Source organism: Candoia aspera, chromosome 2 (genome assembly GCF_035149785.1).
Source record: "Candoia aspera isolate rCanAsp1 chromosome 2, rCanAsp1.hap2, whole genome shotgun sequence".
NCBI classification, from domain to species: Eukaryota; Metazoa; Chordata; class Lepidosauria; order Squamata; family Boidae; genus Candoia; species Candoia aspera.
This window is the reverse complement of record NC_086154.1, coordinates 80,512,594-80,531,445: the sequence shown is the minus strand read 5'-3', so window position 1 is coordinate 80,531,445 and position 18,852 is coordinate 80,512,594. Positions and strand designations below refer to the sequence as shown.

Here is an 18,852-nt window from a genome sequence, read left to right as displayed (position 1 = left end):
TAGAACAGAGGTGGTTAACCTCTACCCTTCGTATGTTCTGAATCCAAATGTTCTGGCTGGGGAAGCTAGTGGGTTTCTGGTTGTCTGTTTCTAGGCCTAAGGAAAATTATGTAATTAAGTAATTAAGGGAAATCACTAAGGGAAATTAGTTTCATTTTAATTTAGAGAACTTCAGATTTTCAGTCCTCTTACTGTTCTGGGGCAAGTATCTACAGTCACTGTAGTCTATAGTGAATCTGTAATGCATGAGAACCCATGGAACTGAGGTTTCTGCAGGGGAGAAAGGGGGGGGCAAACAATGAACACAGCATTGCACTGACATGACCCAGTCCCCATCCCTTTTCTACATGTGTGGTGACATTGCACACACTTAGAAAATGGGAGGAGTTTACAGTACAACGTTGCTCTCATCATTATGACAAAAGTGGTGGATCTTGCAGACACCTCTACCCTGGAAGATTGCAGTGCAACGGGAAATACCAAGAACTTTCCTAGAGAATGGGAGGAACACCTTCATGTATATTGAACGGCGTTCATGTGATCAGTTGCAGTGATTCAGTTGCAGTCTCTAGTTGTCATGTGCAAGCAAAACTGTTACCTTTTCTTAGGGATATTTCCAACTTCCCTAAGATAAAATAATGCAAATACAGTGATTGATATTATAGCAGTTCATAAGCTGTCCAGTACAGAAAACTACCTCAGAAATATATTTTGGGACTTTGGCAAAGTCTCTAACCTGTCACCTACTATCTAGCTGCCTTTAATTTGCAAAGTTCACTTTCATAAAGTTAGTTGAGAAAGGAATATATATATATAAAAAAATAAAATAAAATAATTGGAAGCTATTTCTATTTCCTTTTATGTTTTCTTTCTGCACTTTTTCTTTTTTCTTTTTCTGTTCTATTCTTTATTAGTTTGTGTTAGTTTTATAAAAACTAGTACAAACTAATAAAGAATAGAAGAAACAGAAAAAGAAAAAAGAAAAAGTGCAGAAAGAAAACATAAAAGGAAATAGAAATAGCTTCCGATTTCCTTTGTAGCAAATATAGCACAATTACAAAATTATCTCTTACTCTGTGATTACAAAAAAGCTCACTTTTTTCTATTATCCAATTTTTTGCTAATCATCAAAACCACAAATCATAAGTGGATTTTTTTCCATTTCATGCAAAAAGTCTTTTAGGGGTTTCCAGTCAGCCCTAAATATAGACATTGTTTTTTCTCTGATCAAAGAAGTTAATTTAGCCATCTCTGAAAGTTTCATTATCTTCATCAACCATTCCTCCATCGTGGGTAGTGTTGAACCTTTCCACTTTGAGCATATAATAGTATCTCCTGTAGTAAATTTGAGTCAGCCATGTCCCTTAAAATTTGAAACTTGAAACATAACTCCTGTTTCAGGAAATCAGCTGATCTGTGGTGTCCTCCTCTGAGGTTTAGAACAGACTCTGGTGCTTTGAGGATGGCTTTCATCAGCTCCTAGTGAAAGGCAGAAGAGGCTCTGATTAGTGATGGAGCAGAAACTATGTGCAGTCCCAGGTTCAGTTCTTGACATCTCCAATTCAAAGGATTTTAGATGGCAGAGTTAGTTTGCATGAGAGACTGGAGAGCTACTACCAGGCAGAACAGACTTTGATGGGCCAACACAATCCAAGCCTAGATCATTAGGTGTGCACTTCTCAAGGCCACCTCATGTTTGCTATAGCCTTTATTCTGTGGTATTGCAACGTAACAAAAAATGCTTTATTTAGAGTGGCCCTTGAATTCTTCCTTTGGCCACTTCCTTTGGAGCCAGAATAGTTACTTGATGCATTTGATTTGAGCAATGTTTGCAGGTATAGCTATGAACTTTGAAGGTGACTTTTCTCCTGGAAGGTGGACAATCCATTCTAAATCCTTTATCACCTTGGAATGTAGAACTCGGAGTAGGACTGTGTGGAAACAAGGATCAATCTGCCACTGGAGACAGTTGGTGTACTACTGATGTTTTAATGTCATATAACAACTCCTTCCACATACAGTAGGAGGGCTAAACGATGCCAATCTGGCTTTACTGCTGCATCCCTGTGTTCCCATGGCTTTAGCTTCTGAAGGTTTCTGCTGATTAACTTTCAGCACAGCTGATGCCACAGAGAAAATTCTGAAGACCACTTTGAAGCATTTTCTCTAGAGATGCAAGGCTGGCAGGATCCCACTGGCGGGAATTTCCTTCTTGTTCTGCCTGCTGACATCTGAGATACTTCTTTTTTCTTCCTGAAGCCAAAGTGCCATCGTGCCTTGACATTGTCCCCCTTCTTTAGAAGTGATTGAAGGGGTAGTTTTAGCATGCTCCTGACATAGTTGCTGGGTTTTTCTTCACTGCAAAAGCAAATGCAACAAGGAAACTCTTAGGACTGGGGAGGGAAGGATAGGCTAATGCTTCAGTGGGAAAATTACTTGCCCTTGTACTGTACTGCCTTCCTAGCCTCCTATTTATGCTCCAGTGTGAACTTGTTGCTGATGGATATAAGGAAAGGATGACAGCTTTATGGAATTGCTGTTAGTAACAGTGTTCATGTCATTAAAGGGGTCTGGCTTTCTTCCCCCAAAAGGCTGCTTAACATGAATAAATCTGCAAGTATCTGTACGCTGCAGCACACTGTGTCATGTAATGGACTTTAGGAGGTTTTGAGGAGAGGAGGTGTTTTCTTGTAGTGCACTGTATTTTTTAATATTATTAGTTTGGCTACCATCCAGCCATACACAGCCAAGGCAAACAGCACCCCAATAGGGTTGCTGTGCAACACTGATTTAGCTTGGAATGGGGAATTACTAACTCCTCCTTTGTTTATCTCTGGAAGGAGCAGTTCTCATTTGATCCTTGATTAGGCCTGTGTTTGGGTTGTGTTTCGGAACTGATTTTTGCAATCGCTCTCTCCCTTTACCCTCATGAACACTGAATAAAAAGGGGTGAGTTGCTACCTCAGTGGAGGAATAAATGGAGTGAAAACATTTTAAAAAAAATCAGTCCGCTTTATTGTGTATAATTGAGAGATGTGTTGACTAAATCTTTAAACACATGACATGTTGATTATGCAATTTGTTGGGTGGGTGGTAGAGAAGGGCTTGGCCAGTAGTGTGCCCAGAGTTCTGAAGTTCAGTAAATATTCTACAGCACCACAGCCAGGTGCATAGAAACCAAAATATTATAGAGATGAAACTACCTCTGAGTGATTTTACTGTTTAACTAATCATGTTAATGTGTAGAAGAGCTACTGTTGCCAAAATGTTTGACACTCTAGTGGGAAGTTTGGAGCTCTGCAAGCTGTGCACAGTCTATCAAGTATGTTAGCAGTAGATCAGCTAATTCACTTTCCAATCTTTTTTGTAAAGAGTCAAAATGCCTAGGCATACAAGATTTTCTTTGTTTAAAAAACCCTCTACCAAGCTTGTATCAGGACTTAAAGTAGTATTTTTCTGTTTCCACATGATGGGAAACTCTAACAGATATTTTCAACAAATGCAGAGTGGGGGCTGGGTGCTATGAAAAGGACTTTAGAGGTTGCATACGGTCGTGGACCTGCAGGTTGTCCAACCCTTTATTAGCAAATGCACCAGTAGACGATAATGCCCATTCATGTGCCTGTATAGACGTTCGTACACAGTGCAAGAATGGTTCAAAATACCATTATTGCTGCTTCTGTTTTTGCATTTTTCTTTAGATAAACTCATACACACACAGGGAGGTTCATCTTTGTGGGACCTGAGAGGAAAGTTCTTTTTGTAAAGCTATAGGCTTTTCATAAATTCTGTGGAGTGAGAGTCTTGTAATCTTATTTCTACCGCCTACAAGTTACAAAGTAGCTTGAAAAATGTAAAACTAGGGAGTAAAATGTGGAGGCTTCTAGCATAAAGGATCCTGTTTTACTGCTCTGGTAACATTGCATCATTCTTACTTTTCCATTCTTCACTGATCATGTATTTTTAAAAAAGACTGCCTCCAAAGTTTTTGTCTTGTTTGTGTGAGTATGTGGGAATGTGAGTATGCTAGGAGAGGGGAAGGAATTGTAAACCAGCGTGAGTCTGCCTTGCTTTCAAAAGAACCTAGTTTTTAAAGGAACCAGCCTTACGATAAAGATAAGGTTTATTTTTGGCATATGAATATTTTTATCAGGTCTGAGGCAAGTTAGTGGGTGGGGATGATTCATTGGAGCAGCTGACAAAAATCTGAAAAATGTTGGTTTGCCTCAAAGTGTTTTAAGTACTAAAGAGAGAGTAGAGGAGCTTTTGTCATCAAAACATAGCAGGGAAGAAACTAGTTTCAGAACTTAAATCAGTCACTGAGAGGGCCATCAAAGATGAGTTCACCCTGGGAGGAGCTTGGAGAAGAACTCCTCCTCCAGATCTGAAAGGCCTGGCAATGTCCTAGGGGAAAATATGGTATGTTAGATTGATCCCAAATTGCATGGGCCTTTTGAGGTTCAACCAGCACTTTCAATTGCTCCCAGAAGGCAGTGGAGTTTGTTTTAACAGAGGAAATACGTGTATCCTGTGAACTTGCCAACAATCTGGCTACAGAATTCTGGAACAACTGATGTTCTGTTTTTGAGAATTCAGATCACTAGCACATTAGTGTGCATTTCAAACTACTCTAAAGAGAATCGTAAATTTACTGCGTTCCACCAAAAATTGAAGATCTTTGCCAAGACGTTTACCAAGGCAGCATTTTTTTTTTAAAAAAGACAACAATTCCAGTCCTAATGTATTTCCATGCAGGAAATGTTGATCTTTATGAATACCTTGCTGTGATGTTACACAGTACATTTATTAGCTGTAATTAAACAGAATATTTAAGTCTGTCAATGCTTTAAACAACCAGTACTCAGGAGGCTATGCGACAATTTTGCTGGTATGTGCATTCAACAGCTATTATGGGTATTGCATTTTTAAATAGTATCCCCATGGGGAGAGGAAAATATGCAGAAAAAGGAAGAAACATTGCAAATAGGAAACATCTCATGAGTCTTGAAAGCCAGTGTGCACAAGGTTTTAAAACACACCCCACCACTATCCTGAGAATCTTTACATTAAAGAACAAATTGTGCAGCATGACCCGTTGTTTAATTTACCAAAGTGCCCATGCATTTTTCAGTGCCAAAAGACAAGAAAAAGCTTCCTCTGCACACCTCAACATTACAAATACAATTATTCCTTTCCAGAACAAATGTGGTACTTATTTAAAAGCAAAAAAGGTGCACAAAAACTGTGGAAAAAAAATAAGCACAAAACAAATCAGGTTATTAACAATGCTTTGGCTTTTCCAGGTTCAAAATGGTTGGCTTTTATTAAGGAGGAGCTTTCACTCTTGTACCATCTGTGGGGAAGTCTACTAAGATGGTGGATCTCCATCACAGAAAACTTAAGAGGGACTAAAGGGGACATAAATAGTGTCCTTCCTCCAAGACCTACATTGCCTAAGTACTTAATTTAGAGCTGTTTTCCTCTTTTGCAAATTACTGCCTAAAATAGCCTTCCCCAACCTTGTACTATTTGTGTTATGACTGCAAGTTGCAGAATTCTCAATTAGAACCTCATCTAATCTTATAATTAATAATATTACATACAGACATATATTCTAATAAGATAACAAGTTGGAGATAAGTAAACTAAGATGGTAAGAACTGCACAATATTAATGTCTTTCAATTCAGTTTGAACTTGGTCAAGTATAAAGCAATGTTCTCTAATCGTGCCTCTTTCTTGCTAGATGGATTTAACTGTTGCTACCCCAATCCCTAAATGTTCTTGACCATGGTATCTGGGATGATGGAATTTATCTTCCAATACATCCAGAAGCATCTGGGTCGGGATGCTAAGTTAAAACCATAATTTTTCAAAAATTCAATGTGGAAATGCAAAAGCCCTGCCAACATCTCATTCCCATTTCTTTCATAATGAGAAGATTTTGTCCTATCAACTGTGGGAAAGGTGGGGGTAACATAGAGCTTTTAAGCAGAGCACAGACATAAGCTCTGAGTTTTATCTTCTGAGAGGATTTTCTCTACAAAATATCAGCTTGGCTGAACTGTGGATATCTGTATTACACCACAGTCTGCATGGTGTGATATCTAATGAGCAGTGTGAAAAGCATGTGGCCTTGTTTCCAAACACTGTCACATTAATTGATTCCTCCACCACCACCCTTTTACTATTATAATAATGGGGGACAACAATTTCTTTCTGGTCTAAATCTGGTACATAGCTGAAGAACCAAAAGAAGAAACTACAAGGGCCTTGACATTGTTTTCCACTAATCAACACCTGGACAGGTGACTAACCTGCCCCACAAATCATCCCCATTAAGTATAGGTTTGCTTAGAATGTACGTATATGTGTACCTCTGCAATTAGCCTGTGCTACTTTCATCCCAGTTCCTCTTTGTGGATGTGCATCACTTCCCTTTTTGAGCCGTGACTGTCCCTGCCGCACCTACTCTCTTTTCTAAATCCTGGCCACGCTTATTTGATTAAACCTTCCTCAGAAAAAGGGGCATCTGAAGTGTGATTTCCCAGCGTCTTTTAAAATTTAAATGTAAAGAAAGAATTGAAATAGTCTGTGATGTGCTTTGGACCTTACATAATCTCTGGCTGCAACACTGTGATGCTGTTTGATGAGGAAGGAATAATGCATGCCATTTGCCTAGCTTGAGAGAACCAGGGAGAAATGCAAGGCAGGGCTTTCACCCGCCCTTGGCCAGTTAATCCTCTGCCTAGTGTTTTGTGCAAATTATTTCTATATCTGGCACGGAGGGTTCCCTTCGCTGCAGTCACATGCCTGCTGGCTAGCGGCCAGTGGAATCTGATCTCTCTGAGGAAACACTATCAGTTGCAGATGCAGCCACAGTTACCAGAATAGTAAATAAGGAGTCACAAGACTGGAGCTAGCCTTTCAGCGAAAACAAATCATTTAATATCTCAGGCTTAAAACAGAAACTCTGCTTCCTCCTCCTGTTTCCCTCCCACCCCCTACGAACCTACGGACTATTCAAACTGAGGAAGCTTTCTGAAAGCTTGCTTTGGGGTTTGAGGAGGCTGAAATGGGACCCAGGAGGCTGCTTTGAACTTGGAATTCCACCTCAGCTTTGCAAAATCAGCTGATTTTCCATTATGCAAGCTGCAGCTTCCACTTCAAGCACTTTGGGTGTGTGTGTGTCATGGTTCCTGTTTCAGTGTTCCTGTGAACATTGTAACTAGTTCCCATGCCATGCTGGTGTTGACACGTGTTACTGTTTGGGAGGGGGCTGCTCTTGTTCTTCGTACCAGGCACTGATGTAGAGACACTGCAATGTCTGTGTGGGTTATCTCGCCTGTTCAAGGACACTTTCCTGAAGATCAGCAGGAACCATTAGGAACACCAGCAGGCTGCAGGGAGTGGACTCTTTCTGACTCTGGGGGGAGGGATTGGAACTGTTTAAGCTTTAATTGTTTGAAAGACCCACGTTTTTGCCATTCTCAGCTTTGCTCTTGAACTTGCATACTATCCAGTCATAAATCAGATATCCATAAGCTTCTTGTGTGAGTCTGGTAGGAAACTTGGGTAGGCACTCATCACATAAAGCTGAGAATGGCAAAAACGTGGGTCTTTCAAACTATTAAAGCTTAAACAGTTCCAATCCCTCCCCCCAGAGTCAGATTGATGATTGATGGACACCAACACTTCGAACTGAAGGAGGTCCTTGACTCCCGTCACTTTCGGGGCTCCCTGCAATACCTCGTTCGCTGGAAACATTTTCCCCATCCTGAGTGGGTGCTTGCTCAACACTTTAGCGCTCCTGATTTGGTTCGCCAATTTCATCTTGCTTATTCTGCAAAACCTCAGCCCTAATTTCCTTTGTAATTTACTGTTTTGTAGTTTAATTTTTTTTTCTAGGGGGGCAGGATGTCATGGTTCCTGTTTCAGTGTTCCTGTGAACATCATAACTAGTTCCATGCCGTGTTGGTGTTGACACGTGTTACTGTTTGGGAGGGGGCTGCCCTTGTTCTTTGTACCACGAATGCTTCATTAAGATGAAGAACACACATCTCAAAGTTGCTAAGGTTGAGAAACACTGGTCTAGATTGTAGATATGAAGACAGAATCAACACTGTTCCACAGGAGAATGCAAATGATCTGTGACCCTGAGGTGGCCCATAGTCTTGCTCTTACCCTTTCTCACTGTAGCACAGCCTCTAATTTATGGGCCTTGTCTACTCAGCTTATCTGTGTGTTCATTCAGGGCATGTATAGCTGGATCACATGTATGATACAGCTAAAGGAAAGCTCCCAGCAGTCCCAACTAGCATGGCTAATAATGAAAGATGCCAGAAGCTGCCGTTCCAGAAAAAAATGGTTGGTACCCCACCCCATCCTAAACGATAATCTCAGATAGTACATCAAGAGCCAGAAAACTGTTGGAGACTTATTTCAGGAGAAGGGAAACTATGGACTTACTGAATATCACTTCTAGCAGTCACAGTTCCTGACAAAAATGTATGTTGTTCTCTTGTTCATGACTCTGTCGCTGGCTTTCTTCCCCTCCATTTATCTGTCTATATATTCTGGGCGAACTCCAAACTTTCTTTTACATATCTCTCATACGTTATTTCCCCAGCTTCACTCTTTTTTTCCCTCTCTCTCTTTCATACCCAAGTACACATATGCAGCACACGCACAAACTTGCTGTACCATACTTATGATTTTATTTATGGTTAACGCTGCTTTTACGTATGGTTAACTTATGGTCAACGCTGCTTTACTTATGGTTAACACTGCTTTAAAGTTAACTTATGGTTAACGCTGCTTTAAATTTAATAATGAACTTGGGAAAGGTCTTCTTGAATGCAGGGAAGTCAGTGGTATACAAATGCAATAAATAAGCAAAATGGAATGTTCCAGTCTGTATGCCCAGCATCACCAAACAGAAGGTTGTAGAGGATGGGAAAGAGTTTTTCTGAGGCTTTAGCAATCAAAGAGTAAACAACCCTGTATTTTATAGAAAAAATACTACAGAATAGTTTCTATACGAGCCCCTTGCCTATCTATTTTGGAGGATGATGAGCAGTTTCTTTCTATCCACATCCTCCACATCTTCATAATCTCCAGGACCTTTTAGAACTGCTAATACTAATCCTCTCTTACATGGGACTTAGTTTGAATCACATTGGTATTGTTAATAGTAAACAATTCACCATTTTTTACTAGACTCTGTAGCAGTCTTTCTACTCTGTGAGAAGCCCTTCGCTTGTTATTTAAAGAATTCCCAGCTGGATAGTATGGAGCTTATGGACACACACTCCCTTCTCAGTAATCTTTAAGGATAGTGGAACACTACTGCAGTAGCATTTGGACAAGGCAAGATCAAACAGATCACTGTGGCTGTTTCTAAACTGCATGCAGTGGTAAAAGGAAAAATGAAGTAAATACAGCTTGAGAGGTTATATGATTTAAAAAGTTTGGAACAATAATGATGCTAATGGTATTCAAATCTTAGTGGGGGTTTTTTCTTGGATTTGTAGGTTTTCAAGCAACCTCCTCTTGTCTGCAGAATAAGTGATTTTCTATCCTTCTATGGTGTTACCATCTTACATGAATTTGTTAAACAGAAAAGTTGTTTTTATTTATTTGTCTATTAACATGATGCTATCTAAAAATGGCAAACTCTTCCCCAAGCAAGTAACAGTCTGAACATAGGTACAAGAGAAAAAAATGAAAAAAAGAAAGGGAAATAGAGAGGTAAACAGGAAAAGAATAGGCAGTTAGTTCAGTGGTGCATAAGTTAGTTTAATTGCAGTAGAGCAGTTTTCCTCCAGCTTAGTGCTCTCCAGATACATCGGACTTCAACTCCCCGGATTCCCAACTAATATGGCCATGAAGAACAAGTTGAAATATAATATTGTTGATAAACCTCACAGAAATGATGGTGATGATGATGAAGAAATACTGAAGGCACATCTAAACTTTTTTATAGCATTCTAGATTTACTGACAGCATTTGATACTGTGTGTAGATTTTATTTATTTATTGCCTAAATAAGACACAATCATAGACAAAAGTTTGTTGAGTTGAACCAATAACTATGATAATACATATGTACAAAAAGGTATGGTGTGAAGGAAATATCTAATTGAGCCAATTAGAGCAAACAGGAATTAAGTAGGGCTGCTTGTTCAAGATGAGCAGTCACATTGAGTATTGTAAAGAAGATCTTTAGAATTTCTCCCGTGCTACTTGTTCTTTTCTATCCAAAGACTCAGAACTTGTAAACTTAGGTTTACAATTTCTGCTGTTCACTTTGTGAATGAAAAACTCTATTCACACAACTGTGCATACCTATCCAACTCCAAGTCTAGCTAGTCAAGCTAGCATTGAATTCTAGAAGAATTGAAGTGGAATATCTACCATGTACGGTTTCTTTTTTTTTTAATCCATTCAGTTGTGTCCGATTCTTGGAGACTGCCTAGAGAAGTCACTGCAGTTTTCTTGACAAGGTTTTTCAGAAATGTAAATGTTTGCTGTTTGCCATTCCCTCCTTCCTAGGACTGAGAGAAAGTGCCTGGCCCAAGGTCACCCAGCTGGCTTTGTGCCTAAGGTGGGACTAGAACTCACGGTCTCCCAGTTACTAGCCTGGTGCCTTAACCACTACACCAAACTGGCTGTCTACCACGCACTGTACCTTGTTTTAAATGATGGCTCTAAAGAGCTACAGTTCCCATACATTTTTATAACTTCCAACCCTTGCCTCTTTTCTCATACATCTTGGTATCTTTCTGATGATGTGCCATTGTTTCATTTAGTTTACATAGGGACTTTGTCTTGTTTGAGAAACCCTGTCTTGTTTCTTCTTTGAAGGTATCATTCTCCACATACTGTACAAGCTGAAATCTTCTAGAAGAAACTTATTTTCCTTTGTGGCCTGCTTTAAATCTCATGTGATCCATCTTTCATATGTGTCCACTTAAACAAATACATGGTGTAAAGATGAACATTATCATTTCATTGTGGCATTATATAGTGATTGGTATTACATGCTAGTAATATATTTGCATTTGTAGAGATACATGGTTCATTGATTGATGTGATTGGAGTATTCATGTTTTATATTTAACATTTTAACACATTTTAAATGATCTAGTTTAGATTCTTGAAAAGGAAAGTGCGTGTTCTTCTACAGTAAATGACTATAAGTTGCTTAGATCTGAAGAGAGCTCTTTAAAGACTTAATCATACTGTAAAAAAGAAAAATCTTAATATAAATTACTCTGAAGTAATGCTATCTGGTCATCATTCAACTAAATATAAGTGGCAAGTTGAAAGACATGGGTAAGGAGATGGAATGAGGAGAGAAGGGAAAGATGAGAAGTCCAGTCTTTGACATACTGAGCTTGAGATGACAATGAGGCATCCAGACAGAAATATCAGAGAAGCACTTGGAGATATAAAGTTGGCTAGAAAGGAAGGTTCTAAGGTTGAATGGGGTGCTGTAGTATCTGCAGTATGTAGGAGATGCTGAAAGCAGGAAGGTGAGGCTTCCCAGGAAGTCTGTGCATTCTTTGGTAACTAAAAAAATGATGGTTTACTCTGGTACAAAATGCCTCCTTGAGCTCTGTGATGTAACATTTATGTTGGTAACCTAATCTTGTCTTTTTTGCCATTTAGAACAACAATTTGTAATCTCTATACTATGCCACGGATTACAGAACCAGTTTGGCTTACGATGATGTCAGGAATGCCAGAGAAGAACCAACTCTGCCATCACTTTATGAAGGAATTTACTTTCCTGATGGAACAAGCTTCCAAGAACCAGTAAAGCATTCCTATATTTTTTGCTTTTTAGCTTTATAGTAGTAAAGGTAAACATAGCACATTTGCAGGAAAACAACACAGCTGGTCTGTCAAAAATAGTCAGTGACAAACCAGTGACTTCCTTATCCTGCCTTCTGGAAATACCAAATAAAGACAAGCAACTTAAAAGATGGCTATCTATATGGAAAAAGTATTAAAGTATTAAAATATTTAGGAAGTGTAGCCTAGTTTTCAATTCTAAATCAAAAACTAACATTAAAACAACAAAAAAATGAAACAGAAAACAGTTGCCTGATGTTGAAGCTAGTCAACAATAACTTGAAACACAACTTCTAATTATTTTTTTAAGTCTTTTTTCAGCCTCTTTAAGTCAAGATTAAATTCTTTTCTAACAAAAATAGTTAATGTTGACATAAGAAAAGATTTTAGCCAATAGGACCTGATGGCTGACTAAAAGAATAAAGATTTGCTCAAACAGGAAGGAAAAATTGAGATAAACCGCCAAACCATATAATCTCCAAAGTGTTCAGTAACCAGATGCTGGAAAGCTAGCAGTTGTCCAACATCATATGTTAACTATATTTTCTTAGCTGGGGGGAAGGAATGTAGACTTGGCTTTGGGAATAGTGAAGAAAAGAGCAAACCATTAAGGGGGAACAAAAAAAAAAAATAGTCATGAGAAAAAGGAAACCACGAGAAAGAAATTCAAAATAAACCTGCTATGATTTTGTTTGGTGTAAGGTGGGGCAGAGACAAACTCTGATGGACTTTTGAGATTTTGTTATTCTACCCTACAATAAAGAGGATTCCTGAAATCCCTGCCCTGCATGTTTCATGAATTTGCCTAACTCATAGGGCTGACAGCTGAATTAATGCTATTCCATGCTGTACTATATCCAGATTTCCAAGTAACTCTTTAAGAGTGCTATTTATTTATTCATTACTTCAATTTTGAGACTGCCCAACTCCATAGCAACTCTAGGTGGCTTACAGATAAAAAATTAAGAGAAAACGTAGATCAAGAAAAAAGAAGACAACTGACCAGAGACAAAATCCAAAGAACCAAACAGCAAAACAACCACCATCCTAACCCAAGGCTTGGGAGAACAGTCAGGTCTTTAGCAATTTGTGGAAAGTCAAAAGGGTGGAAGCAGTATGAATCTCGGCGGGGGGGGGGGGGCAATATCATTCCACAGGGCAGGAACTATCATCGAGAAGGGGCGCTTCCTAGGTCCCGCAAGATGATACTCCTTAATTAACACCTGGGGTGTGTTCACTTCAGTGGACCTGACTGGAAGCATAGGGAGAGAGGCAGGCCCTCACGTAACCAGGCCCTATGCCATGCAAGGCAATAATCAGGACCTTGAATTGCACCTGAAAGTGGCAGGGACATTTCAGTAATCCATTCGAGCAGTGACCAAGGTATGAGTGACACTCTGAAGATCCTCCCTGTGCTATTTGAGAGCACAGTGTGATGTAGGCTAACCCAAAAGTGCTGTTAAAATTCTAATGTACTTTCCACTCTTCTGGAAAAGAAATAAATACATTTGAAATTCTAGTTGCCTCTAAAAATTATTAGCATTACACATTTTGAATTCTTACAAAAATGTGACATTGTAGAACTAAAAAAGATTCAAACGGTGAAGGGGTTATATTTAATGGTTCCAATTTGGCAACTCCATGTGTAGGCGGGACACAACTTCTACATTCTGTACCTTTTTTGAAATGGAAACAACAACATGACACTGCATTAGAGGTTTGGAAGTGCCTTAGAATCGATTCCCTGATTTAGAAATCTTAATTGAATCTCCTCTTTCAGTAAGGGACATGCTTCTTGTATAATAGACTCCCTTTTATAGAAGTAAATTAATCCAAAATCCCATATGTTTTTTTTAATTTCTAAAGTGTAGGCCTTTTATTTCCCATCCAGATTTTTACCCGCTCTTCTAACTGCAGTTTTGACAAACCATCTGGCCTGGGTTCCAACTGTCATGCCAAATGGCCAGCCACCAATTCGAATATTTCTAGAGAAGCATTCCTCACAGACTGTGGACATGTTGGCAAAGAGTCATCCGTACAATCCACTGTGGGCACAGTTAGGTATGTTTAAATTACCTCAGTATATTTCTTCCATGAACAAAATACCTTTTTGTTAAGCTGTTTAATTCCTGTTTACTAAAACAGGAAACCGTTTTTTTAAATAAAAAGAAGACAGTGTAACAATTCTAAGTTAGATAAAGCAAAATCTATTAAAACTAAAGCCCCCTTTTACATTAAATTAAATTAAAATTAATTTTATTTTTTGGCATAATTCTATTTCCAAGTCAAGCTTCTTACAGTCTGATTCTATGCATATTTATTCAGAAGTAGCAATATGGTAAATTAGAATTCAGAAGTGCAAAACTCTGGAATTTTATCCAGCTGATCCTAATAGGTTGGGCATTACGTTATGCATTAAGGAATTCATGTTCTGTGGAATTTATATGTACAAGATACCAACACAGCTGCCAGTTTTTGTTTTTTTGTTTTTTATTATGCCTGGGGGCATGTCTGTAGAGATTGTCAAAATGAATTCCTCTATTTCAAAGTTTATACCCTGCTCAGTATTATATTTTGCTACCTTGTAGCTCTTGTTATTCAGGCAAATGGACAGCAATGACATTTGGAGTAGTCCAATGATTCTTAACTTCGTATGTGAAGTTGCCTCTGGTGCAGTAATTTTTTAATTAGAATAGCACCATGATAAAACATATAAATATCATGCATAGGAACCTGAGACCCATATTCATGCTCTTAGTTGTATATTATGCAGCTACAAAACCACTTTGACTCCCAACTCACAGTTGGCCAACTAGAAAATCATTGTTGGCTTCTTGGACAGCTATGCAAACCAGTAAGTCATTGACCAGCAAAACAGATCTTTGAAAAACAGTGTTACATTTAACTGGCTGAATATCAGCGCAGCCTATACACCACAGAAACTGACTAGAATAAAACAAGCTATAGAGTCACTTGGAGTCAGATGGCATATACATTTAATAAATTATTATTATTATTATTAAAGAGCAATACAAGTAACATTATAAGTTTAAGAATTTTGGGCGTAAACATTAATTTAGTAAGGCATCATTTTATTTATTTATTTATCTATCATATTTTTATCACCGCCCATCTCCCCCACATTTTTAGCATTATGCAATTGGAATAAAGCAATTAAATGATTATTTAGAATAATAGAATAGTAAAATTACTGACCTAAAGTATTGAACCAGTATAATGCTAAAATCCATGGAAAAACTGTAATTAATACTATATCTAGAGAAGATGTGGTGATGAGGTGTATAAAGTAGAAGAATACATAAGGAGTGATTATGGTTTAGAAACTTAAAAGTTAGAATCCAATTATAATGACTATATTTTTAAAATGACTCTGGCAACTATTAATGAAAATAAGACAAAAGGAAAAATCAATTGACGGTCAGGACGTATTACATTGTTACAGAGTAGTGACTAAATGAACAGCTGAATGTGAAATGGTTCCAAATGGAGAATGTCTGAGAGGTGTTTGAAAAGAAGTTACGGTATATTGTACAAACTATGGAACGGTATTTGGCTACAGTCATCGAAGCAGAATCAGATTGATCTGATAGTAACAACTTGAGATACAACAAATCAGTGTGACTGGGGTGCTATGCAAACTGTTCTGAGGGATACCCTCTATCAGTCATAACTTTTATGCATGGCTAGGCATTGACGGACAATCTCAGAAGAGCCATACCAGGCTTCAAGGAGTGGCTTTGAATGGGTTGCACAGCCCTAGAGTTTGGTTTGGTGTTTTTTTCTTCTCTCTCTCTCAATGGCATTGTAAATTCATGACAGGAAAGCTATGTTACTTTCTTCTCTCGCACACTGATTCTTTTCTAGATGGCTATTTCTGTTATCAGTGTTCGGAAATAGAAAGATATGCTGCCTTTCCATAGATTTGAACAGTGACAGTGCCCCTTAACAGCAAGCCAGCAATACTGAATTTTGGAGATACAGAATATGTGTCTGTAAATTTGTAATCCCTGCACCAATTTGGTTTAGGGCTAGAAAGCTTGTCCACCCTTAATCTATATAGAAGATCTCCATTGTAATTCAAGACATTGTATTTTCTTGCACGCTGGATATAACAACATACTGCTTTTATATTTTGTCTCACAGGAGATCTGTATGGAGCTATTGGATCACCTGTGAGGCTGTCAAAAACAGTTGTGGTTGGCAAAAGGCAAGATCTTGTGCAACGTTTACTTTATTTCCTTACTTACTTCATAAGATGCTCAGAGCTGCAAGAGACTCATCTTTTGGAAAATGGAGAGGATGAAGCCATAGTAATGCCTGGTACAGTGATCACCACAACACTAGCAAAAGGGGAGGTGGAGGAATCTGAATATGTGCTCATTACAATGCACAAGAACCGAAGCAATCTATCCTTTCAAGAGTCTGAAGAAGTGAGAACTTCTGACTGCAGTTGTAAATATTGCAAATGCCCTGTTAAACCTAGTCAAGATGCAGATACTGTTTCAGGACTGGAGAAAGAAGATCCACAGAATACCCCAAAGACAGATGAAGCTGCTTCATGTGAAAGCAGTGTAGAGCCTTCTGATTTTCAAGAAAGGCCTATTGAAGTTAAGTGCAAAGAGACATCAATGCCTTGTGTGGGAATAAAGTTAGAAAGAGTAGTATTCACGGGATCAGCATCTGTGGAAACGTGTGCGTTGCCAGAGTCCGGATTGGAACCAACAGGTGGATTATGGCAGAATAGAGAATTGATGGATTCTGACAATCAGCCTGTTGAACTGTTGAGATCAATGAGTACGACGGTAGAGAAGAAACCACCTGATAAAATTTCATCTCACGCAATTCCTTGTAGCATGGCTGAAGTTCAAACAAAGGTGACTTTCCTCATTGGAGATTCTATGTCCCCTGATTCAGATATTGAAGTGCGAAGTCAAGTGGCTGAAGAACAAATGGCCAGGCACAGCAGCCATATGGAGACCGAAGAAGGAACAACGGCTGAGCAGAACTGTGAAAAACAAACCCTTGAGGACCAAAAACGAGATCAGAATATGCCTGAAAAGTTCCCTCAGGTTGCCATTGAGATCCAGAACTGGAATCCTTACAGAGCAGAAAGTGCAAGTTTGCTTGCTGAATATTTTACTGAAGAAGGTTCTGTTGTAACCAGGACTGTTGATGATATTCCAGTGAAAGCAACAAGGAACATTCTAGACCCTAATAGTAGCTTAGAATTTCCACCCAAAATTTTGAGTACAAAGAGTAACAAATCCCCTAGTGAATTTTGTAAGTTTATGGAATCTGTTCGTCAAGAGACTTGTAAAAGCTGTTTTGCAGAGCAGGACCAAAGAGACAAGCTCTCTATGTTTATCCCCCGTGGGGACAGGGAGAACTTAGAAAAAAAATCTGACCCAGGTGTGGATTGGGACATTCCAAGAAATGAGAGCTCCGATAGTGCCCTTGGTGACAGCGAAAGTGAAGATGCAGCTCATGATGCTGCAAGGACAAGCAGCGACTATTACGGGGCAGAACAAGAAGAATGGACAGAAGAAGAGGACATACCATTTCCTGGGTAGGTATTGCTTGTAGCAACTTACATTTTCTCAAATCTGGGTGAGTGTCAGCCCTTCAGGGTAGAGCAAACCAGGAAACCAAAGTCATGTAGGCCAATACTACTGTCACTGTACAGATATAGTAACAGAATCTTGCAAGTCTGAAGGTGCTCCCGCTTCCTTCCCTCCCTTTATCTTTGTGAGAGCTAACTAGGGAGGGTCTTGTCCGAGACATTTTCTCAGGTTGTATCTGCCCTGGACTCAGCCCTTTTTACTGCCTTGGTAGCGACCCTTCCTCCTGTTCCTCAAGGCCATTCCCTCTTCCCTGCACAGTGATTTACTACATTCTTCCTAAATAGTGGTCTTGAAGACAGTAGCCAATTTGTGTGTGTGTGTGATGATTAAAAACATGCTCTACAGAGAAAATACTATGTATTTATTTATTTTAGCTGGGTTACTTTCTTGATGTTAATTTAAGAAATGCAGTAATGGAAGTGATACTTACTTCACTGAGGCTGCAATTTAAGAGAGTCTCTAATTACCTTTCACACTTTGTGGAGTATACCCCTAATTTAGGATAGGCTATTTAAAGCAAGATACTTGATTTAAAAAAATACTATGACTGTTATTAACTTCTGCACTAGTTCATATAGTTTCTTTATGTCTATTCTACGATCCAACTGGAAGTGTCTTTAATCTGTCTTCTAACCTTGATCAACAGTGAAGATGACCCAGTTTGCACTAAAATTCTTCATATGCTTCTACATGATAGAATTTACTACGGTCACAACCAAACAAAACATGTTAAAAATAAAATAAGAATAAAAACACAAAACAGGATAAGAATGTTACATGGTGGTGGATTCATTGGTGGGCAGTTAGTGTGTGTCTAATTTTACAGGCAGTATAACAAAATTTGGCTATGTTCAAGAAAACTTAAGTCATACTGATGTAATAATCATAACTGCGCGTAAAAATGATCAGAATTTTCCAGGTATTTTACCAGGTAAGGAGTTACAAGGTGGGTCCTAGGATCCTTACAGAGGGTACAGTATAACAGGATGTGAGCTGTATATGAGCTTATATTAAGTAAGTCCCACAGAAATCAATGGAATGTAGGTGTGCATTACCTGCAATAGTTGCCCACTATAGTGTTTCAGTGAAGTAGAGAGAAATCAGTGCTAGTTATAGTATATATGCCCATGTTATACCTTTTTTTCAGGTCAAAATTAATTGAAGTGAACTCTGTCCAGCCCAGTATTGCCAATTTTGGAAGGTCCTTGCTAGGTGGCTACTGTCCATCTTACGTACCTGACTTTGTTTTGCAAGGAGTAGGAAATGATGAGAAACTGAGACACTGTTTGATGTCAGATTTGTCGCATGCTGTGCAGGTAATTTAAACTATATTCATCAGATGAAATATATCT

General features: G+C 38.7%; 1 protein-coding gene across 2 annotated transcripts in view; it reads left to right on the top strand.

The window, feature by feature from the left end:
- Positions 1-18,852, top strand: part of FNIP1 (folliculin interacting protein 1) — a 104,279-nt gene that overhangs the window by 76,246 nt on the left and 9,181 nt on the right. For both annotated transcript variants that reach the window (XM_063292320.1, XM_063292319.1), the window contains 4 exons: positions 11,673-11,819; positions 13,750-13,919; positions 16,023-17,445; positions 18,648-18,816. In XM_063292320.1, the coding sequence (XP_063148390.1) occupies positions 11,673-11,819; positions 13,750-13,919; positions 16,023-17,445; positions 18,648-18,816 (1,909 nt within the window). The remainder of the gene's footprint in view (positions 1-11,672; positions 11,820-13,749; positions 13,920-16,022; positions 17,446-18,647; positions 18,817-18,852) is intronic.